This window comes from Hesperophylax consimilis, chromosome 1 (assembly GCF_061612785.1).
Source record: "Hesperophylax consimilis isolate HC1 chromosome 1, BYU_Hcon_1.0, whole genome shotgun sequence".
In the NCBI taxonomy this organism is placed as follows: Eukaryota; Metazoa; Arthropoda; class Insecta; order Trichoptera; family Limnephilidae; genus Hesperophylax; species Hesperophylax consimilis.
In genome coordinates, this window is record NC_142836.1 from 31222078 (window position 1) to 31245812 (window position 23735).

Sequence of the window (23735 nt, forward strand, 5' to 3'; positions counted from 1 at the left end):
AAATTTGTTTGTCCCGTGGATAGATTCTTTTTCAAATTCTATTTTAAGGATCAATATTGCGTGAACATATTTAGATTTTTGGAGGTTGTAGTATTTATGGCCACCAAACGTGTAATTCATTTAGCCTCTCGTTTTGCCGTGAATAACATTTTTCGAGAAATTCGAGAATTTAATATTGTGTTTTCGTTTTGGTGTTTTGAGAGCTGTCATCGAGCATCGATTGCAGTGAATTAATACGAAAACATATTGGAGAACAACTCCAGAGTTCTCCATTTTAATGGAAATTAAATTAGAACGTGGTGTTTTTCTGTTGTATCTTCTTATTCATTATTATAACTAATCTGTTTTCTCGACGGGGAGGAGGAGAATGGTTTTTAGCAATCATCAGATTTGCACAGTTTAATTAAAAGTGAGTACCTACATTCTGCATTTTTCACCTTGACCTTATTTATTGTTTGCAAAACCTTTGAATCGGTACTTGTTTGTTTACGACTGGCTAAGTTATTTCCTCTTCCTACCTTAATCCTACACTATATTACGCCTTGGACACAGTACGAACGTACGTGCGTTTTTTCATGTAAAAAATCAACAGATATATACGTGCGTTTTTTCATGTAAAAAATCAACAGATATATACTCGACCACAACGGTAAATTATTGGACGTTATTATCTTTTCATATTTGTAACTGCTGTGTTTTTTATAGTTAAAAAGATGCATTGTTCATGTGAAAAACATGAGCTGAAGATTAAAAAATATTTCGGTATTCAGTAGTCACACTAGAAAAATGTTCTAAATTTCACAAAGCATCTCATTCGAATTTATCAGCATTTCCAGGATCAGTTTACCCGATATTTTTGCTGATATAGTTAACAACTTTGTAAACAATGAAGGATTGGTGGAGAAAGGTTCGCTACATCTCTTTGACTGTATTGCAGGCCAGGATTATTATTTATTTACCCCTTATATTCTCTTATCGAAAATAATATGTAAACTTAGTTAGGTATGGTTAATGTTAGAAAGAAATTAAAAGTAAGCAGCATGTGGTAAAATAATATTTTAGTTCCAGGATGTGGTTCAACGTGAAGGCAGCCACGTGCCTTTGTCGTCAAGTGAATCCACTGGTAAAATGGGGGCAAGCTGGCCGGTCCCTCCTCGTGTATCAGCCGTCTTCCCACTCTGGTGGCCAGGGTCAATGCCCTCACAGGGAGCTTCACACTTTCTTCTTTCCTAACCAGAGAAACTCCCTGTTTTCTAAAGCTTGCTACACTCTTCTGGCCGCCACCGCTTTTGGAGTCCTGGTTGACTTCAAACGGTATGGACTTGATAACATTAATTAAATAAACATAATATTTTCTATAGAATGACACTTTAATTAAATAAACATAATATTTTCTATAGAATGACACTTTAATTCAATTAACATAATATTTTCTATAGAATGACACTTTAATTCAATAAACATAATATTTTCTGTAGAATGACACTTTAATTAAATAAACATAATATTTTCTATAGGATGACAGCCATTATTGAGATGTTGGGTGTCTTCAGGAAAAGTGAAGATCACTATACAAGTTAATAAAAATTAGCTTCAATGTTTCCATTTGATACTTGTTGTGGTTAGTGATCATCCCAATGTTTCCAGGTTGAAGGATAAGTTGCTCCCGTTGGTGAATGCTGAAGCACAGCAAGATAAGGAGATCCAGAATACGCCTGATGATGAGGCGACTGCTGCAGCTAAAGCCTTGGAAGCCGAAGAAGCTAAAAAAAAGAAACATCGCAAGGAAAAAGTTGGTTTCCGCGACAGAAAGGCTAGTATTCCTCTAACGGTGTATTATATATTCTAATGATACTATGATTATTAAATTAAATATTCAAATGATTAAGTAGTCCATGGAGGGAAATAACAATTCTATAAACAGTACTGGTACCATAGTTTATATTTTAAATTAATATGTAACTGTTCAAAATTAGTAGGGGGTGTGTGATATTGCATAACTATTTGATTTAGGAAAAATAATCAAATTCTTTTACAGGCCAAATTTTAATTGTGATGTGTGAATCGCATGGTCATATTATTTCAGTTACGAAAATTAAATGGATTTATCAAACAATTGGATGTGTGAAGCACAGGTTATCTCGATTTTGGTTCAATTAGATGTTATTTAAATAGAAACTTACAAAGCAAATTAAGTTAAAAACTAATTTTGATTTCTCAACTAGCTGCGAGCAATATTGGGCCTTCAATAAGAACAGATTTTTATGTGCTTTCGTAAAGTTCCTAGCTCTTTTATTACATAACCATAAATAATGTAACCATTTTGAGATTATCCCAAATGTGTTATGGTTGATTTTGGTTACATACATACTGGAAAATTATGAAGATTTCTCTAGCGCACATGATGATAATTATTATTAATGAGTAATTATCATGACTGCAGATTATAGAGTACGAAAACAGAATGCGTTCATACTCTACGCCAGACAAAATATTTCGATATTTTGCAACAATCAAGATGTCAAATGATGCAAATCCAAATGAAGTCTACATGACACCCGACGATTTCCTCCGCGCTATTACTCCAGGAATGAAACAACCCGATGGTAAAACTGTTTGTTTGCTAAACTGTTAAACTAACCTACACGCAACTAACCTAACCTGGCTAGCTGTCTGTATCATTTGTTGTATTTTTAGCACAAAATACGCCATTCAGGCAAAAGTCACCAAACAACTATAATAGAAAAAAAAAATTAATTTAATAAATAAAATTTAAATTTACATATCTCAAAACTTGCGCATGTGGGTTGATGACTTTTGCCTAAATGGCGATGGTGTATGTATGATATTTGTATATGATATTATTGTAAAAATAAGTGCTTTTCAGACCAGCTCAGATTTTACTGCTTCAAAAACAATAACATTATCAAAACATGTTTTTTGCTTTAAATGATTTATAATATCATTGAAGGGGGTTTTGGAATAGAATACATACTGTACAAAATCTGGAAACACATTACATGAATCATTGTAGATTAAAATCTCTACTGTTAACCAAGGTGCAGGGAATGAACAATCCATGCTTTAAACCATGCTTTACATTTATCTATGTATAAAGTAGTCATATTTCAGTTTAATCAATTATGTAACCCAATTATGATCAATCTTTTTAACCGGAGAACCAATTTATCAGTTTAAATTTTTTTCTCGGGTTGCAAGTGGTAGGATACATACAGCTTGACAGGGTTTACTATGCAGTAGGCGGCATTGCAAACCTATTTATATTTTTTTAAACAAAAAAATAAAAAAAATCACATAAGCAAAGTTCGCAGGTGAAAATTTTACACATCCAAGGCAAAATCAATAAATGCTATTGATTTTTATCATTCTAAAATATAAAAAAAATATGCAATTATACAATTTTATGTAGCTTATTTAAAATGGACGAAGGTTTGCCGTAAAACCATTGACATAAATACAAAGATCCGTTATGTTCATACTAATCGAACAAAAAATATGGCACATTCCTGTTTCTAAATTGCAAATTTTTTGATATTTTATTTGACCCAGTGAGCCATATGAAATGGGCCATCAGTAGTGTAATCTCTCTCTGGTTGCTCCTCACTGGTGTGATATATATTATTTGTTAAATATATTACTCTGTATAAAATATAAAATATTAATTTACTCCACTATGACACATGTTTCTGTAAAATATATCTATTACCGAAAATTGAAGTCATTTTTCAATTACACCAGATTCACGAAACAGTTCTCACAATAATTAGCATTAAAGACTATGTCATTAGTAATTAATTGAACTTTATTTGATTTGTGATTAAAAACAAATTACGTTGCATGTAAATGTGTGACAAGAGCATTAGAAAATAAACATGGTATTAAATGACCTCACTTAACTCGATCAAGGTTGTTATTGCCTAGAAGAAAAGGTTTAAATATCAATAATAATACGTAATTATTAGTAGTTCACGGTCTTCAAGAAACCTTTTTGTGGGTGTCTTGTAGTTATTATAAATATTTTAACAGTTGTCATTGCCAAGATTACTAACAGAATGGTTTTACCATTGGCTATTGTATGAATAAATTGCATAATGGTCAGTGGAATAACAACCACTGGGCAACCGCCAAGGGGGCCGGGACTCGACTTTCAAAATATTCATTTATTGTATCGCTTTGCTGAGTTTGTTGCCACACCACTGAAAATAATATGTATTGCATTTCATATAATATTATGTAAAAATATCTGTATTGCACTATAATAACTTGAACCTTTTTCTCCTTGCATGCTTATCCCTGGCTGTTTGACTAACATGTGAAATCCCCTGCGGGCGCTCACTGTTCCTTTGGTGATATTGTCTTGCGGTGTTGGTGGGCGTAGATAATAGAGTATGAGAACCGAATGAGACACTTTTCCACACCTGACAAGGTGTTCCGGTACTTTGCCACTCTCCAGGCACAGCATCATGAGCAACACGAGGTGTTTATGACACCTGATGATTTCCTAAGATCTATGACTCCTGGGGTTAAGCAACCCGATGGTAAATATTATATTAAGATAGTGCTTTTGTGTTGTGCTCATTTACTTTATTCAATATTATGATTCCACCAATATTTATTTTGTTTATTGCTTTTTATTTAACAGTGTTTGATATTGATGTTTAGTTCTCAAATTTTTCAATGAAAATACTTAGTAAACTTTGAAAGGTATATCAAATCCTTAAGCCTAAGACACATTACACCATACGCATCAACGCTTATTTGGAAGTGGCCTATGCAGATTATATGTTGAGTTGTCACATTACTCTATAATATTCCTAGTCAGATCAATTTGGGACTGCCGCAGAATATTATTTCTTTGTATGGGATCTGTCGGTTGACAGATGACAGCCGCTCCATAAATTAATTTGACCGCCTGTCGCATCATTTTCAAATATCGCCTGGCTAGCAGATCATGGCGTTTCATCGTCGCCATGCCCACACTTATAACACATCATCTGTCAGGTGTGACATGTCTGTATGGCGAGTGATATGGTGTTATGTTGATGCGTATGATGACTTTGATGCGTATAGCTTAATGTCTCTCCACCCTTATGTTTGTGTGACTTAGTGGTACACATTTATTTTGGCATGTACATATTGTAGGTTCCATGATATTTCATCAAAATGAAAATTCAACACACCTTTAAAAAGTGATATAGAGTCATTAAAAGTGATGAAACAAAAACTAAGTTTAATAGTTACCTATGTAACCTATTTACCCTAGTTTTTGTTTCATCACTTTTCATGACTACACCACTTTTTGTAGGTGTGTTGAATTGTCATTTTGATGATATACCCGGTCACCCATATTGTAATATAATAATCTGCATTAAACTATGTACCAACATACTGTTTATGATGATGATAGTAAGTCATTTGGTTGTGACGAAAATTCATTCTTACCTGTTTCTGATCTTCTTTCGGTTTATTGTTTTATTTGGTGATTATACAGTTGAATCTCACTAATCCGGTCCTATTTGAGTTGAGACAAGTGTTTTTGAATTTTGGTTTAAGTGTAACAAAATAATTGTTGATATCAGGCTAATTTGTTTGGTCAAATTAGCTATTAACCGTGGAGTCAATTTGTTCACTTTTCAGAACAGCTTATATGGTCTCCTAGAAATCGTTGTGTCTCTCTTACCGTCATAGTTGGAAATATGAAGTAAACAGTGTTAGAAAAAAACAAACACCAAGCTTTATATTTAAATATAGAAGTTAACCACAGAATCATTAAAATGTACACATCTATGAAACCAAAGGTTCCGAACGCGATTTGAGAAAAATTTGTGAAGTGAATTTTTTTTGTTAATTATTTTATATGAAACGACTGAAAACTATGGTGGCTTCAATGTTTACAAAACATTTTTCTAATAAAATATGTGCATTTTTTCATTATCACTAATTTTAGTTCAGTGTTTAGATGAAAAAATGTAAGGTGAGCCCAGTGGCGGATTAACCCTAAGGCAAAGTAGGCACGTGCCTAGGGGCGCCAGTTACAAAGGGGCGCCGGCGGGCGCCCCTAGAATTAAAAAAAATATATATATAAACTTAATTTTGTAAGTAAGTATGCACCTGCTTACACAATATAAAAGATTATTTACTTCTGTAGAGATGCAGAGCTTCCAAAGCATACTCGCCTTCTTGATTATTCCTCCATGCCTCCATCGCATGATTTTTTAATAGAAGACCGCTCGCTCGTGGATTCGTTCGCGGGCGTTGCTAGATTGCAGGGCAAAGGGCGCAGCGGGGGCAGGGGCTAAGCGGCCGGCACCGGACTTCCGAACGGATGACGGGGTGACAGTCACACTCATCACTTTCAGCTTGGATGTCGCCGGTTACGCGCGCTTCTATTGATTACGTACTCGCAGCGGTATTTGTGTGAATTAATTAGTACATTGCGTTTTAGTTCATTACCCAAATAATGAGTGAATTGAAGAAGAAGTGCAGCTTATAAAAGGAAGGCTAAGGAAAAAGAAGAAAAAAATCAAACTATTATAAAGCATACGAAACATATTGAGACATTTTTTTCTAAATTAAAAAGTGATGATTCGGAATTTTCTAACGCAATTCACAGTGCGTCTTCTACCGAGTCTATTCAATGTGAAATTCCTACTAGTTCTAAACAACACGATTTGTCCATGCTGCCTACTCCGTCAGCCGCGACTGGTCGGGCTACTTCAGAGTCAAGTTAAAAACATAATTTTCACGTAAAAACATCAATTTTAAACAATTCTCTAGCCACCCCCCCCCCCCATGAATTTTTTTTTCGGGACAAATTTTATTTTCTTGAAATTCTCTAGCCACCCCCCCCCCCTCCCACGAAATTTTTATTTTCACGTAAAACCCACCTAACTACAAATTCGGCTACTTTAGGTACTTGTTAAAATTTATAATATGTGGTCGCTAGAGGGGCGCCGATGAGTTGCTTGCCTAGGGCGCTCTCAACAGTTAATCCGCCTCTGGGTGAGCCATTTAATTTCAAAAATTTTATATTAAATAAAATATACGATTATTTCTAATACTAAAGTTTTCAGAAACATTCATAAATATCCAATTTATTTGGACTTTATTGAGAAGCGGAAATACACTTAAATTCTGAGACTTTCTGACAGCATCTTTAAGAAATATAACGGCCAATATGCCATAGGCCTGAAGGGTTAAACAATTTAACAATTCATGTCTGTAGAAAATTCTTACAAAATATTTTTAGTATTCAAAACATTGTATTTTTCCCGTAGCATCAGATTTTGTATACATATATATGTATATATGCAGATAGAACTGTATTAGTGAGTCTACTGTCTTCATATCTTCAAAAAATTAATTTTCTTTTGCATTTTTTTCTCTATCTTTTTGGCATCAAATACCTAGTTGTTTTTATATTTTCTCATTTATTTTTGATTCTCTGTGTAATATTATTTTGAAATTTGAAGCACTTTATTAATGATTTTTTTCCCCCATAGGTCTTGGTCTCGATCAATACAGGCGCCACGATCCAAAGGTAAGATTAATTCATTGCATTCCATACTCAAAGCACTTGATGTTACCTCGTTATGCCTGTAGGTGTTTGGAAAGGAGAGTTTGGGGTAAGGGAGAGACAACACGCCTATTAATTCAAGGCTAATTCTTTCTAAAGTAAATGTCACTATAACCGAGCACAACTAGAACATAATTTTGCCTATCAACCTCACCTTCCCCATATTCTAAATATTCATATCTGTCTGTGGGCATGAAAAATTGGTTCTTTGTTATTTCTTTATTGTGCATACAAAAAATATTAGTTCTCTGTTATTATTTCTTTATCGTGTTCACAAATATTTATTAATATGTTTGTACATAATACGTATTTATTAAATTCTAAGGTCCAGACTTTGACTTAAGTCGTGGATGATTGTTTTAGACAGTGGAGGGATAACTATATTATTATCCTAATAATTATTATTATGTGAAAACCTTATGAATTCTTTTTTGTTTACAAATATGTATTTCCCCTTCACTATTTAAAATATATAAATGTATATCGTTTGCATATTTACCCTTCACTATTTAAAATATATAAATGTATATTGTTTACATATTTACCCTTCACTATTTAAAATATATAAATGCATATACCCATCTGCTCCCTCATTGTATGTATTACTAAAATATTCTTCCAGCACAAATGTGTTAAATATCCTCTATATTGAAATGATGCCAGTTGCACTGTCTGTTTCACTGGATTATGAGCATGGTCTGCTCAGTCAAACATTAAATATATTAGTGTTGTTTGTTTGCCACCAATACTTTACCTGACTCTGCCACCGGCACTGCTGTTCTGTATGTTCTGTTTTCTTCCGTTCTGTATACTGTTTGATTCCAACTATATTTGTTTGTCTCTTGTCTCTTTACAGAATCTCAACGAGGTACTCAAATCTCTATCTATCCTTAAGCACATTTTTCCTTTCGTGTATTTCAAGCTCATTTTCCTGCACTTTTTCGCAATATTCTTTGCCGCTTTGTTTATTTGCCGACATCTTCATGCATTGGATTTATCAAATTATAATTATGATTTGCATGATAGGTACAGATTTAAAAAAAGTCACTATAAGTCTTCTTTGATGGTAGCATAATGAATTTGTGAAAAAAAGAATGAAAATTTATAAAACTGCAATAGTTCTATTGAATAATAAGTTGGAGTAACATTTTACCTAGTCCTCCGGTAATCGTTTATAGAAATCTATTATTTTATGGCAACATTTATTATTCTGCTTAAACAACCCAAAAAATTACATACATATTAAAATTTATTATCAATGTAAAAAATTCCAATAGAATATTTCTGACCATTTCATACTGAAGATCTTATTGAGATTAAAAAATCTGATTCATTTTTATTAAAGGTAAACATATGTTTACAAGACAGGGTTTTATACAAAGCACAAAGGATAACAAATTATTATAGCAAAAATTATTAGCCTGAAACACAAATATAAATTGAAAAAAATCTTCTGTGAAAAACCAAAAACAGGTGCACCACTGTGCTATGTCGGCTTATTTTTAGCCCCAAATAATTCAATAAATACTAATATTTCATTAAAAAATTATTGATTTTTGATTTATGATTTATTTAAGTATTTCACAATGCCTTTCCTACAATCATAAAGTTAAAAAAAAATTAAAAAGCAATTTTTGAATAAAATACTAGTATTTATTTAATTATTTGGCAGTTAAAAATAAGCCAACGTAGCATAGTGGTTCCGTCCACCTGACCGGCAATCAGAATGTGCGCGTTCAATTCCCGTCGGCGGCAGTTATTTTTTCCTGGATGATTTTTTCAATTTATATTTGTGTTTCAGGCTAGTAATAATTTTTGCTTATATGTAATAATTTGTTAAAAAATCTTCTCTCAGTAGATATTAACAAATTTCTTTCTTATATTAAATTTATGTATTCCAGAATATAAAAATATTGTTTTATCAAAATAAATTAATCAAATCTCACTATTCCAGATACTATTACACAACAAAAATTTTTCTGTGCAATAAAAATGAGAATGTTATTTGATAAATATTTTTTCACGCAGTTTTCCACAGAAGATTCTAGATGGTATAGATATCGGCCCAATCAAATTGATCTTTACTCCTTTGCATACCACCTTGAAAGTGGTTAAAAGATAATTGTGAAGTCAGGAAAATATAAACATGAAATACCAGAAAATTAATTTACTTATTTACCTTTTCCGGAAGAGACCGTTTTTGTTCTTACTCTTAATTTATTTCTTCTAGGAAGTTGGGACGATTCCAACAAAGATTACACACCATTGACACTTAAAAGTGATAAAATAAATTATATCGTGTATGATGACCTTGACCTGAATTTCCTTACAGCTCACATGGCTGCCTGATAAATAGTGTCTGAATGTGATTTAATAGATTCTGCTTTAAAATGTGCATGACGACATCCAGATGATTTGTGATCTTAGCAGCTTCAATGTTAGTGCATAAAATATGCATCACAATGCTTTTAAAAATATCTTGAAACATTTTTATAAAAAAGGACATAATTTCTTAAATACTGCAAATGGTGATTTAATAAACAAGCCACCCTGTCTGCATTAAATATAGGAGGATTCCTCTCACAGAAAAACTTTTTATTTTCGACAACACAATATGTAGTGGAAAAACATGTCAGCTCTGAAGGTTGACGGTAAAGCTCAGTGGTTAGGAGCACACGCCAGGATAGTGGAATGTCCCGAGTTCAAATCCCGGTCATGCTTATAATCCTTTTCTTATGTATTTTTCTAATGCATTTAATGTTTTGAGGATTATAAATATCATTTCAATATTTAATTAAGTCCATTTTGCAAAATAGTTCCTTTATAATACATGTCTTGTATTTAATACAGCTTTACAATGAGTGTGAGGTTTTAACGTAAATAAAAAATGAGTTATTTTTATGTGCTTAGTCTTAGGACGGGTTGTTTCGGAGAATTTGAATAATTCTTCAAATTTCAAAGTTAATTTTCAAGCTCTGTGAAAGATTTTTTCAAGTTCTGTTATTATTTCAGTTCTGTCAAGCAACTGGACTATAATGATATAATAACAGAACTTGAATAGGACTTTCACAGAACCCGGAAATGAGCTTTGAAATTTGATGAATTGTTCAAATTCAACAACCTGTCCTTAGTCATGTATGCAGTATATACCAACGTGATTTTTTGAAAGGAAGCAATTTTGATTGTGTTCAAATGTGTGTGGCTATGATGAATCTTAGAATATTTTGCTGATAATTGTTTTCATATTGTTTTTTGCTGCTGTTTTGTTTTGCTGTTTTTTTTTTTTAGACTGAGTTCTGGGTATGGTATTTAAGGAAGTCTTACACAAATTTTATGGATTAATTAAATGCTTCTTCAATGGAAATAGAGCAGTGTATTTGCTGACAAATATTTTAGTTATTTACATATTAACTAACTTATTATATTGCTAATAGTAATACATAAATACAAAGTGCACAGCTATCTAGTTTATAAGTGAATCATAGATCGTATTGTTTTTGTACTGTACTGAAAAAAATTGCCCTTGTATTTTACTATACCGGATAAAAGTATTGTCCTTGTATTGTACAGGAAAAAAATTTGTACCGGATAAAAGTATTGTCCTTGTATTGTACTTGATAAAAGTATTGTCCCTGTATTGTACCGGATATAAGTATTGTCCTTGTATTGTACTGGATAAAAGTATTGTCCCTTTATTGTACCGGATAAAAGTATTGTCATTGTATTGTACCGGATAAAAGTATTGCCCTTGTATTGTACCGGATACAAGTATCATTCTTATATTCTACCAGATAAAAGTATCGTCTTTGTATTGTACCGGATAAAAGTATTGTTCTTGTATTGTACTAAATAAAAGCATTTTCCTTGTATTGTATCGAATAAAAGTAAAAAGGAGCCACATTGCATTTATTTTATATAGAAATTTTTTAGCTTTTATGCATTCGAATTTAACCCTCTTAGTGTCCTTTGCATTAAATAAAGTAGCCAAAATACCTTAGTAAATTTACGTTTTGAGTATTTTTTCGAAATCTGTATTAAGATATTTTTAATGATTTCTTTTAAAATTTTGAGCAAAATATGTTTAAATTTATTTACAAATAAGATAGGACATTTTAGTGATTTTATTCAGAATCGTATTTAAAGTTTAGCAATGAATAGGAAATTTTGAAAAGTTGATAAATGATTGTGGGTTTTTTGACTCTTCTATTAATGCTGGTATATGGGCTCTGGGTCTAAGACTATTGTATTATTCTTAACTTTGCATATCATTTCATTATACATACTGACACCACTATTTCTCCCGTTACCCAAACATTTCATTTTTAATTCTTCAATAAATAGTTATTTATTTTCAAAAGAACCCGTTTGTCAGAAGTGCCCGATGTTACAGTATATTTATTGTGAATTGAGTGTTTGATGTAAACATTCAAAAAAATTTAACATTAAACTAATCTGTTGATTGTTGCTGCTTTTTTAGAATATTCAAAAAGGATTGGGTGTTCAACTGGACCCCGAATCCATATTCTACAAGCTCGGGTCCTCTGGACTCATTACTTTCTCCGATTACATATTCCTGCTGACTGTTCTTTCAAGTAAGTGACTGTGCTATGAATATCTAACCCGCATTGTGTGTATAGCTCTATGTATGCGCGACTAGCCTTCTTTACCTAAAATATCCCTTGTGAATACCGCCAGGTATTCGTGGTACGCAAATTTTCAATAAAATACAAATTATCAGCTTTTTAACCTGTTAACCGGGCGGGACATATAAATACGTCAAACGTAAACAGTATCGGGTACGGGTAGGACATATGAATACGTCCTTGAAATAAATGTTGCGCCCTGGAACGAGCGGGAAGTATATTTCCGAGCTTATCACACGGAAATTGAGTTTTAAATTTTTACATATTTTAATTTTTTAAACTCAATGTTTTTCTTTTATCTGTGTGCTTTTGTTTATTGTTCTGTAATTAAAATCTTTATAATTGTTTGTAAAATTTCTAGTTTTTTAATTCGATGTTTACATTTTTATAATGCATAAATGAAAAAAAATAATTATATGAAATTACGTCCTCCGGGCGTGACGTACTGATACGTCCTAGTGAAGGAGTTCGCGCCTGTTATATGCTGCGTAATTCAAAACGGAATTCCCCGGTTAACAGGTTAAAGCATCTAATCATTGCAGCATATTGGTTTTGTGCATACAAACATAAATTACAATAAAGAAATAATATTTAGGTGAAAATGAAGAATCTGAAAATCTCTACACACCTAACCGTTTCTGTGAGATCGCTGTGACCCCTCATGTAAATGCATTTTTTCTTTATATGTATATGATAAAATAGCCGCTATATTGTATGCAAATCATTTGGGAACATTTAATAAATTTACAATGGAAAATAAGCCATTGGAATATTAATATGTAATATTGTTGGCTCACTTGTAAAACCTTCTTAGTTTGTTTTCAAAGATTCCAAATGAAGGCCATTTAATGTCGAAAAAAGAATTGGAAATCAATTTAAAGTGTCCGTCAAAATATTATATAACAGTCAATAATGGTACCTGCATATTTTAATCCATTACACATTAAGGGGAAAAAAAAACTGTTTATGCATAATATTAAAAGTTTTCTAATTTTTTTATATTCTTGACTTTACAAGCAATTAAATAAGTTTTACAAGTATCCAACAATGTCATGATGTCCCTTATACATTTGTGTTTGCTCAGTGAGGCATTGTTGTTAGCAAAGAAATTTTGATTTGTAATATGAAAGGAAATAATATTTTTTCTAATCACACCCATATATTTGTTTTTTAAATTACACATCAATAATTATTACATCAAGACATTCATAGCTGTTTACATGAATTATTACATTTATACATATCTACTTCAAGGGTAAAATAGTAGAGAAATACATTTATGAAAAATTCTATTGACACAGTTTGTAGGTACAGGATTATTATGACTCTAATTTTTATGTTTTGTAAAACCACGTTTAAGGGTAAATTTATAAAAATATTGATGTCTCAGTAACTATAAAAAAATTGTTTTTAGTAATTATTATAATCCTCAATTATTTTAAATGTTTTTATAAAAATATTTGAGATATGTGTTTTCAAGGATTCAAATTTTTAAATGGTGATTAATAATTATTTAAAAAATAAAATATCTCAGAACTGGATAATTTGAGGGGATTTTGGCAGAATTTGGCGTTTCATTTGAATCATTTTTCTAACTATGTACATATTTTTCTACTAAACATCGTCATATTTTATGAAGGTGCGTATAGAGTGTTTTCTGACTATAAATATTGTTAGTTTTGTACAAAATGTTACTATCGTTGCTGGGTGCGTAATACCTCCAAAACGAATAAAATAAAATTTTACAGGAGAGTGAAAAAAACACATTTTTATGCAAGAAAATGAAAGCAGACTTTCATTTATTTTTATTTATTGTGTTCATTAATAATCATTATTAATATAAATAAATATTATTTGGAGATCCACCTTCATTTTCCTGTTTCAAAATTGGTTTTTTCACTCTCCTATAAAAATTTATTTTTTCGCAATGGAAGCATCATGCGCCCAGTGATGATATACAGATAAATTACATAAAAATCTATTTTTGAGGATGAACTGAAAATTATGATTCCAAATGGTTTTGTGTTACATTTAATGTGAATTGTTGTGCATGCAAATCTATGGACATTACATAATTTATTATCATAATTACCAACGAAAAACAGCCTAACAATTTTTTTAATGTAATACATCCAAACATTTATTAAAATGACTTGTGTCATGTCAGTAGATGACTATTACTGCTATATTGACTGAAATAACATTCATGTAAATTGTAGCAATTATTCAGTTTTGAGCGTTGCTTTAATATGTCTTGTTTTGCCCCTCTCGCTAATTAGATGACTTTGAACGTTTCTCGCCATATTATAATAAACATTTGAATCATATCCAAACATTTCAAAGTCTATTCCGTAAATTTCAAGCAGATCGTTGAGATTTTGCTTATCTAACTGTTTAAAATATTTCTTCAGTAACCTTTTAGTATCTTTACCGTCTTTAGCTTTATTCATTATAGTCTTAACGCGTATTCTTTTTTCATTGATCGGTTTGAGCAGCAAACTTTCAAGTCCAGCTTGGTAAATTACATAGTCATTATCACGTTTCAAAGTTTCCACCTTTGTTATAATTGTAAAGTTAATATTACATGGCGTACAGAATTTATAAAATGGTGCCCAATGCTCATCGTAAACCATTTTTTTACCCTTTAGTTTGTGATTATCTGTTATATATCTAATAAATTCATAAAAAGTTGGCCCGTAATTCTTTACCTTTCCAAATCGATATTCAGTTTCATTTCGATATCTTTTAATCATTTCGAGACCCATTTTCCTGTAAAATTTTTGTCTGTACCTCTCTAATTTGTTTCTGTAAGCTGACAGCAGTCTCTCAAATGGATCCCTCACCGTGAGGAAAGATACGGATCCCGGTAGAGTGGCTTCCAGGAAGTCCAGGGATGGCCGCGGGAATCTTTTCCTTGCTAGGATGAGAGGAGTCTCTCTAGTGCGTCTTAGAAAGTCTTCTTTGTAACCCCCTGCAACACAATTATACATTCATTATTACTTCCAAAATAATAATGCACAGTATCATATCATTTTGCTATGGTTAAATTACCCAAAATATTGAATTTGTACATCCAACTTGAACTAGCAGCTTTGAATATATTGCACCAAATCAAATTGTGCTGTGGGGCGATGAAAAACTCCCAGTAGTTGGGTTTTCCCGTAAGATGCAATCCGTGCTTCACGCAAGTTCTCCAAACTTGCTTCCTCCGCTTATCGTGCTCTGACTCCATCCTGGCGATATCTGAATCCGTATAATCTTCATAGTTCTTTTCAAACTTGGTTTGTTCTTCATCAAAGTCTTCAGCCCATTTGTGCTTGAAATAAATTATTTTATTTAAAACTAAAACATGATTTGCGAATGCTTTTCTGTTTGCTTCTAATATAGTCAACTTCCTACTACATATAATTGTTGAAAATGTCAAATATATCTAGCTAAATTAAATGAATGTTTCTTCTAAGAAAACTGCCTGTAGAATAAGAATATTAGAAATCTTTAGTAACAATGATTGTTTGATGTAATAATACATAGAATAACACTAATAATAATGGATTAATGGATATTTACCTGCCAAAGCTCTGTTTCATTACTCGGATAAAGTGTTTCTTCTTTTTTTAGCGTTGTAGTTACTTTATTACTTTTAAATATTGTCAGTCTCATAATTATCATATATATCAAAACCCAGAGGAAAAAAGTGCCAGTCTTAGCGATGCAATGAATATATCTAATGCTAACATGCCTTAATTTATCCTTACAATATACTCTAATGCAAGTGAGGGTCAACATATTCAATATTACTCGATACACCTCCTTCTATATTACTGATTTAACACATGCAGTATCCTTTACATTCTCCTTCAATGGGTCGAACACCCATTATTAATATTAATTTCACACTATTCTTACTTGACAAATGATTGCATCAAAACATCAGCCTGATTGTTTATTGACTGTAATGTATCATTACTGTCAGTTTTATTTTCTTTGTTTGTAAGAGCATAATGTCATTCACAAATATATTATATCTTGATACTTCCATTGCTGAAATTGTCACCAGGCAGTTAAGATCAAACTGAGATAAATAATGGTGTGATTTATTTACGAATGTAGTGTCTTTAATAATGTTTTCTGTTATCAAACTGATAAACAAGAGTAAAAGTCACAAATCCCAGGCTAAGTCTTATGGCAGCAGTCTGCTACTGAGTACTGAGCATGGCAGCAATTATTGATTTTCCCCTGGAGCAAGCCAAAGTGTTTCTATGTTCATCAAATTGAATTCTATAATAATAATATGTATTGTTGAATTCAATTTGTTGTGATTTATCTTTTCTTAATTTCATTCATTTATTTAAAAAATAATTATGTCAAATGATTTCGTTCTTAATTTAATTAATTTATTTAAAAAATAATTATATCAAATGATTTATTTTACTGATTAGATAAACTGAACCAAAAAATAACATTACCTTCCTCCACTAATATCTAATAAATTTGATATCACATTTTTTTTACAGATTTTTTTTATTTTTATTATCTTCCAAAACCCCACAGATATAACTTATATTCAAATATTATAGTAAACTAGCTGGAGTCCCCGACGTTGCACAAAGTTTTTGAAATTGGATGTAGACAGTAACCTTCCTCTTATTTTGAAGATCAAGTGTGCAAAATTTCACCAATCTCGGAATAAAACTGTATTGTGTACTGATTTGTATAAAAAAACGAGGCCATGCCGCCCTCCTGCCCGCCACAGACACTCTACTTCACGTATATACAGGGTGTATCGGCACTAACCCGACAAACTTTAATCAGCTATTCCTTAGCACATTTGGAGTAAAAATGTTATGGGCACTTTGCTGTCCGGTAGCATTTTTTTTTTTTCAATTAAAAACAAAAAAATATATAATTTCCACACTACATCACTGTCATTGGCATTGCGTTTCGTGTTCAACAGCTGTTATAAGCAAGTATGTCAAAAAGCGTCTTCGCTCTTTCGCACACACTAAATAATAATAGTTAAAAATGAGACGAATGGTGCCGTGCCATTTCGTTGTGATTGTAAAAGTCTGCCAATATAGGTACACACGTGCATTATTCCACTATGGAATTCGAATAAAATATTTTTGCCGGATGGGTTTTCAAACTTTGACAAAGGATAAAACAGTGGTGATATGTGGTGAAAATATGAATAGTAAATTTTTTATTAAAAAAAAACGTTACCGGACAGCAAAGTGCACATAAGATTTTTTACTCCAAATATGCTAAGGAATAGCTGGTTAAAGTTTGTCGGGTACGTGCCGATACACCTGTAAATACATTCATTATTAAATTCCGTACACGCATATCATAATGTCTTCAATATAATTTTCTTTATTATTTTGTAAAGACTAAGACTGGGACTATTTCTGGTTAATATAAGAGAAGTCAACCATGGTTAGGTTTTGCCATTAGTGGCTAGGGTCTCGTCAGGACGGGGGGTACACAAAAAACATGCCACATGAATTGAGTCGCTTACGCCATCGCTACGGTCGCCAGTTGCCCCTCACCCAGCCCCTGTGACCTCTCACGGTCGCGGGGGAGTATCTGCTCGCTCGTTGTCAGCATGACCGTGTAAAATTTTCTTTAAACAGCATTGCTGCATTGTGCAGGTTTAAATCAGGACATTATGGGTTTTTGTCGGGACATTTTAGATTTTGTCGGGGCAGAGGGCTCGTTATCGATGACAGTCGCGATATATCGGGACCGATGGCAAGCCTAAGCGTGATGCACAGTGCTTCCATGACTACAGGTTTCACAGCTATATAAAAGCATCTCTCTCCCTTATGACCTCCATTACCTCCATCCACCATTTGAATATGTGAGTCGTGTAATTTCTATACCCGCTATATCAACTTTCATTGATTTGGAGAAAACCGCAAAAAACTGTCACATCTCTAGCGTACATAAGTAATTGCATTACAATTATATAATGAATTGGAGTAATAAAATTTCGAAAAGCATTTATTTTTCTATATATGTCTAGCAATAATTAAGTAATTTCGATAAATAAAATGTATAAAGCGGAATTTGATACTCACTTCGTGATATAGAGGCTTTTGAAAGTCAACTGAGCCGACATGGCGGGTTTAGAAACACACGCGTAGATCATTTTGACACACGAGCGTGGCGTCCGAGCGGCGGCCATATTGTATTTAGGCAAAATAACTGCTTGTGATTGGTTGAATCCGATATAGCGCGTTTTGATAGTAACTTTCTGTATGATATAGCGGTTGGGTTTTGGTTTCTCACTCGCAGTTTTAACATGGTTTTTGGTCGTGATAAGGAGGGTTTTGAAACTCAATTTTAGGCTCCTCTTGTTGCTCGCAAAAATGTGAACAAGATGTCATACTCAGATCATTTTGTCAAAAAATCGGATATAGCGGGTATAGAAATTATAGGATTCATGTGTAATCTATGTTTCCATGCTATAACCGTAGATGTAGGGCACAATATTGATTGGAATTATTTTTTTAGCATCAAGGCGCCATTTTGAAATAGCATTCAGGATGTTTGATCTAAATGGAGACGGAGATGTAGATGCTGAGGAGTTTGACAAGGTGGCCAACCTCATCCGCTCGCAGACCAGCATTGGCAACCGTCACAGGGACCATGCCAACACGGGAAACACCTTTAAGGTATTTCTATTTAAATAAATAAATTTTCAAAGTAATAATCAAATCGTCATAAATAAAAAAATGTAGGAAAGTTATACAGGTGTTTTAATCCATACAGAAGTTATACAATAGTGAAATCCATGTTACTTATATGAACTATTTTTCATTGTAGGGGGTAAACTCTGCCTTGACCACTTATTTCTTCGGCCGCAAAGGGACAGACAAGTTGACCATTGAGAAATTCTTGGACTTCCAACACCAACTGCAGAAAGAGATCTTGTCTCTTGAATTCATGAGGAAAAATCCAGGTATTGACTGGAAAATAAATACATAGTTCTTGGTTCATTTCCGGTCCGCCATAATTTGTGCCTCTAGACAAATTTTTTATTTTTACATAAATAGTAGAATGCATTGCCATCTTAAGGTATTTTTTTATATTAAAAAATAGATTTATGTTGGATAAGTAGAAAACAATTTTTTTTTGCCATTTTTACTACATCAATAAATTCAGTTTCCGTGGTCAGTTTCAAACAAAAATATCTTGGGTTGGGGTGCGTTAATATTGTTTTTTTTCCTTTGTGTGGCAGGTTATGTATTACATACACACACTCTGCACAAGCAAGCTGGAATCTATGTTTTTATAATTATACACATACTAGGTATAATACACATGCTAGGTATAAAAAGTATAAGTAAAAAAAAAATAGACATTTCAGTGTGTGCCGTTATTTCAATCTCTGGGACAAAATCTTTATGTAGTTCATGTTATCTAGATGACTGTATGTATGTATTTATTATTTATATTTGCAGTACAAGTCTAAATTAATCGAGACTGCTGTTTTTGACTTCATTATCATGCCAGATATTACGTCGAATAACTTTGATAATAATTATTGTGTATTTGTAATATTTCAGATGAGAATGGTAACATTACAGAAGCTGCTTTTTCAGAGCTTTTATTGGCTTATGCTGGATATCCTCAAAAGAAAAAAGCAAGAATGCTGAAGAGGGTGAAAAGAACGTAAGAGATTACAATTTAGCACTTCTATTTATGAAAATAATTATTTTGATTATGTTGACTATTTAAATAAATGTATCAGTCTTCCCAAATTAACATATTTAGTATTGTCTGATCGGAGCTTAATATCTAGGAGAGTACGGCCATACTTTGTATGTCCTTAAAAAAATATGCGTAAAAGAGTATGGTCGTACACCGTATGGCGGTGTTTGTAAAAATCCTCCTTTTAATAACATTAATTATTAATAATAATATAAAATATACTTTTTATTATTAATATTAGATTAATTCAGTTATTCATATTCATATTATATAATATGTATTTTTAAAACTTTTTTGTATTGCATAGTATGGATTGATTTTTGATTACTTTTTGATTTTTTTGTATTACATACTATGAATACAGTTTAAAAACTCACTCTTTTAGAGGCTACTAGCTAAAATACTGTCAATTAACCGCATCATTGATAATTATAATATTAAATTTCTTACAGCTTCCGCGATCATGGCATCGGTATATCGAAGGATGACTATCTGAAGTTCTTCCATTTCTTGAGCAACATAAACGATGTGGACACGGCCCTAACCTTCTACCACATTGCCGGAGCGTCCATCGACCAGCCTACCCTGAAGCACGTGGCGCAGACTGTCGCCCACGTGGACTTGAGCCCTCACGTTGTCAATGTTGTCTTCACCATCTTTGATGAAAATTGTAAGCAACGTCCATTATTTTCAATATGGTTGCACTATCCACCAAGAGATTGGCCACAACGAAATCGAGAACTTCAGACAGCTTGTATACACATATTTCAGATGTCTCTTCTATATTATACTCGCTTCTTAACACGTTGAACGCCATGTAGGTCACTGGTGACTTCATAACGAAAATCGTAATTTTTCTCCCATAGCCCCATGACGGTCACCGGTGACCGCAGTTAATTTTCTTGATTTTCATGGAAAATTTTGGTCAAAAAAAAAGGAATACGTTTTGATGGTCGCCGATGCCATCTGAGTATTTTTTTTTTCAAATTTAAAATGGTAATATTTCTTCATCTCCACAATGGCGTTCAACGTGTTAAAAAGACAGGTAATTCATCAGAGAACCTGTGTTGAACGAAATGACTGTAGCTGGTGATATTCAGTCGTTTATATAAGTAACAAATTGTTATAAGCATTAATTACTCGCCTGAAATATCCATACAATTGAAAATATCTCCCGAGTAAAAATAAATGCCGCCGACGGGAATTTGTTATCCTTTGTGCTATGCATAAAAACCTTGTCTTATAAACATTAGTTTATCACAAAAAAATAAGTTTATATAAGTACTAATAATATTACGTCATTTAAATTTAGTATTTTTTGTCATAAACATAGAATTTAACATCCGGATGATTTCTTAACCCATTTTTTTTGTTTTTTTTTTGTTTTAGTGGACGGGCAATTGAGTAACCGCGAGTTTGTGGCCGTAATGAAGAACAGAATATTGCGAGGACTGGAAAAGCCCAAGGACACTGGATTTGTTAAACTGATACACTCTATTATGAAGTGTGCAAAGGATACGAAACCGGCTTTACTTGATTTTTAATTAACTGAATTAAAACTATTAAAATAATCACATTTTTCTGATTGCTGTACTATTTTAGACTTAGTTGACTTGTGAAGTCCTGATTTTGTTCTATTAACATTCAAATATAATTGTTATGTGAGATTTTTTACGTCTTGACTTTTTCGCTTTGCAGAATTTCTGAATAATTAACTGGAATACATAATTAAGTTAAACTTTTCATGTTCCTTCTTTGATGCACATTATTTGTCATACATAGTTTGTAAGTGATGATTGAGCTATAATATGTACTCAACTACATAATAATATTAATTTAAAATTTAAATTAATTTAAAATAATATTATAATTAACTTATTATGTGTATTTATGTTTCCCTCGTTTGGTTTTTTTTTTTTAATATTTTATAGTGGCCGTTTGTTGGGAATGCATTTGAAATTGATAAATTATTGCATTTTTGTGCAAAATATATTTTAATTTTATTTTAGTGTGAAAGTTTACTTATCTGAAGTATGATGTTTTATATTATTATTCTCTATATTAATAATTTATGCCATGTTGCCAGCTGCCTTCGGTGATCATGTTTTTATGTACATACTTTCAATTTTTGGAGAATAGGATATGAAATTATTTTTTTCTCTCGAGCTTTCATAAAGAAGTACACACATACATAAAAATACTCAATCGTTATTACTATTGAATAACATGAACTGTAATTACATGCTTACTTGAAGATAGTGTAAACATTTAAAAAAATAAATGTAATAAAAAAACTTTTCATTTTCCTTCACCTACATCTTGTTTTTTACAAATGTATCATTTTAATTAGAGCTTGTTTGAAGACGGTGACCGGATAAATCATCAAAATGATAATTCATCACATCTTTAAAAAGTTATATAAAGTCATGGAAAGTGATGAAACAAAAACTTTATTAACTGGGTAGGTTAGGTTAAAAAAAAAATTTTTTCATCGTTTTTAATGACTATATCACTTTTTAAAAGTGTGTTGAATAGTCACTGTGTTGAGGTAGCATGGAACCGTTGAAGACATAACTTTTTGAATTTTTGGAAAATACTGAACAGTGCCGAAGAAGCCGTCAAAATGTTGATGTTTACGGCCGGCTGAAAACCGACATCACATCTTTTCATTTTGTGATCACAATATATACGCAGCGGTACTGCAGCTGCAGCACTGCCATTTGAATTATGAAATAAGTCATGGACTTGCAAAACACGCTCCGGAATTTTGCAGAAATCTTCAGATGACACAAAAAATTGTTTGGAACACTTTGAATATAAAAAATAATATACTTTATATGCTAAACATTAACATAATTATACATTATTCTTTTGATATTTAGTGAAAAATATTTATTTATTCATTACAAAATAATACAAGATTTCAAATTATAACAGTGCGCAAAATAAATAAATAAAAATTCCTAATTATTCTACTACACCTTAAGGTGAGCTCCAGGAACTCGTGTTTATGGGAGGAGTAAGAATATATAAAAGAAAATAATTTTTAAAAGCTGATGTGTCAACCGTATTCATCTGATGTATCTCCTAAGGTTTCTCCAGTGTTAGCAATGTAATCGCCAGAAAATATTATTTTTACGACTTGATTACAAAACATCGACTTCACTCTACTTTCTATAAACATAATATGCATGTATTATACATATAAACCTTCCGGAAGAAATTCTCTAAATGGTAGTTTAGAAGAACTGAGTGCATAAACAGACAGATGCGGATAGCGGCATTATTTTATAACATATACAAACGTAATTGAACATACAACTTAACATAATTTTCAATCTTTAAATTAGCTACCAACATAATTCAATCATCAAATTAACAGTAATATTATATTTATTTATCTTCAATTTACTTCAAGCACTTAGTGAATATATCAGAACCTACAGAAATTTCCAGAGCGGGTTGTACGACTCAATTGTACTGAATAATGTTTTGTGTGATGTCACATTGCATAAATTTTACCCGAGCTCAGTTTTTGTTTTTGGTAATTATCGAAAAACTAATTTGACTGTTTATAAGGGTTTAAATATTTTTCGTCAAAATATAAAATTAGGAGACAACCTCACCTTCAACTCAACTTTTATCTGAAAGTAAATACCTATCCTAAAGCATCAATGATGAGGGAACCTTTATATTTCCACCCACCGCTACACAAAGCTCACACGGAGACAGCCCTCTGATATACAGGTGACCTTTTGAATACTACCCCAAGGAAAAATGGA

At 32.1% G+C, this 23735-nt stretch overlaps 2 protein-coding genes across 5 annotated transcripts; one reads left to right on the forward strand and one right to left on the reverse strand.

The window, feature by feature from the left end:
* The first annotated feature begins 82 nt into the window (after nucleotides 1–82).
* Nucleotides 83–22266, forward strand: LOC149426632 (calcium uptake protein 1 homolog, mitochondrial-like). 2 transcript variants are annotated; one of them, XM_089632291.1, is made up of 11 exons: nucleotides 83–409; nucleotides 1063–1314; nucleotides 1648–1813; nucleotides 4400–4559; nucleotides 7524–7561; nucleotides 12075–12189; nucleotides 18754–18914; nucleotides 19066–19201; nucleotides 19809–19914; nucleotides 20406–20623; nucleotides 21343–22266. In XM_089632291.1, the coding sequence occupies exons 2-11, from the start codon at nucleotides 1070–1072 to the stop codon at nucleotides 21495–21497; spliced, it is 1500 nt and encodes a 499-aa protein (XP_089488417.1). In that variant the 5' UTR covers nucleotides 83–409; nucleotides 1063–1069; the 3' UTR covers nucleotides 21498–22266. The 2 variants fall into 2 exon arrangements, with proteins under 2 accessions (XP_089488417.1, XP_089488415.1); XM_089632289.1 differs by lacking the exon at nucleotides 4400–4559 and adding an exon at nucleotides 2444–2606 and having other exon boundaries at nucleotides 86–409; nucleotides 21343–22265.
* Nucleotides 13547–18721, reverse strand: LOC149426633 (carbohydrate sulfotransferase 11). 3 transcript variants are annotated; one of them, XM_089632294.1, is made up of 3 exons: nucleotides 16147–18721; nucleotides 15292–15556; nucleotides 13547–15211 (listed from the first exon to the last, which is right to left on the reverse strand). In XM_089632294.1, exons 2-3 carry the CDS (start codon nucleotides 15470–15472, stop codon nucleotides 14463–14465), a joined length of 930 nt encoding a protein of 309 aa, XP_089488420.1. In that variant the 5' UTR covers nucleotides 15473–15556; nucleotides 16147–18721; the 3' UTR covers nucleotides 13547–14462. The 3 variants fall into 3 exon arrangements, with proteins under 3 accessions (XP_089488420.1, XP_089488418.1, XP_089488419.1); XM_089632292.1 differs by having other exon boundaries at nucleotides 15808–18721; XM_089632293.1 differs by having other exon boundaries at nucleotides 15292–18721.
* Nucleotides 22267–23735: the final 1469 nt, after the last annotated feature.

Coding starts and splice junctions, on each gene's coding strand:
- LOC149426632 (XM_089632289.1), top strand. CDS start 1,070: ATGTGGTTCAACGTGAAGGCAGCCACGTGCCTTTGTCGTCAAGTGAAT. Junction 12,190..18,753: donor CCTGCTGACTGTTCTTTCAA/GTAAGTGACTGT, acceptor TTATTTTTTTAG/CATCAAGGCGCCATTTTGAA. Junction 19,202..19,808: donor ATTCATGAGGAAAAATCCAG/GTATTGACTGGA, acceptor GTAATATTTCAG/ATGAGAATGGTAACATTACA.
- LOC149426633 (XM_089632292.1), bottom strand. CDS start 16,026: ATGTTGACCCTCACTTGCATTAGAGTATATTGTAAGGATAAATTAAGG. Junction 15,557..15,807: donor ATGAAACAGAGCTTTGGCAG/GTAAATATCCAT, acceptor ATTTATTTCAAG/CACAAATGGGCTGAAGACTT. Junction 15,212..15,291: donor GTACAAATTCAATATTTTGG/GTAATTTAACCA, acceptor ATTGTGTTGCAG/GGGGTTACAAAGAAGACTTT.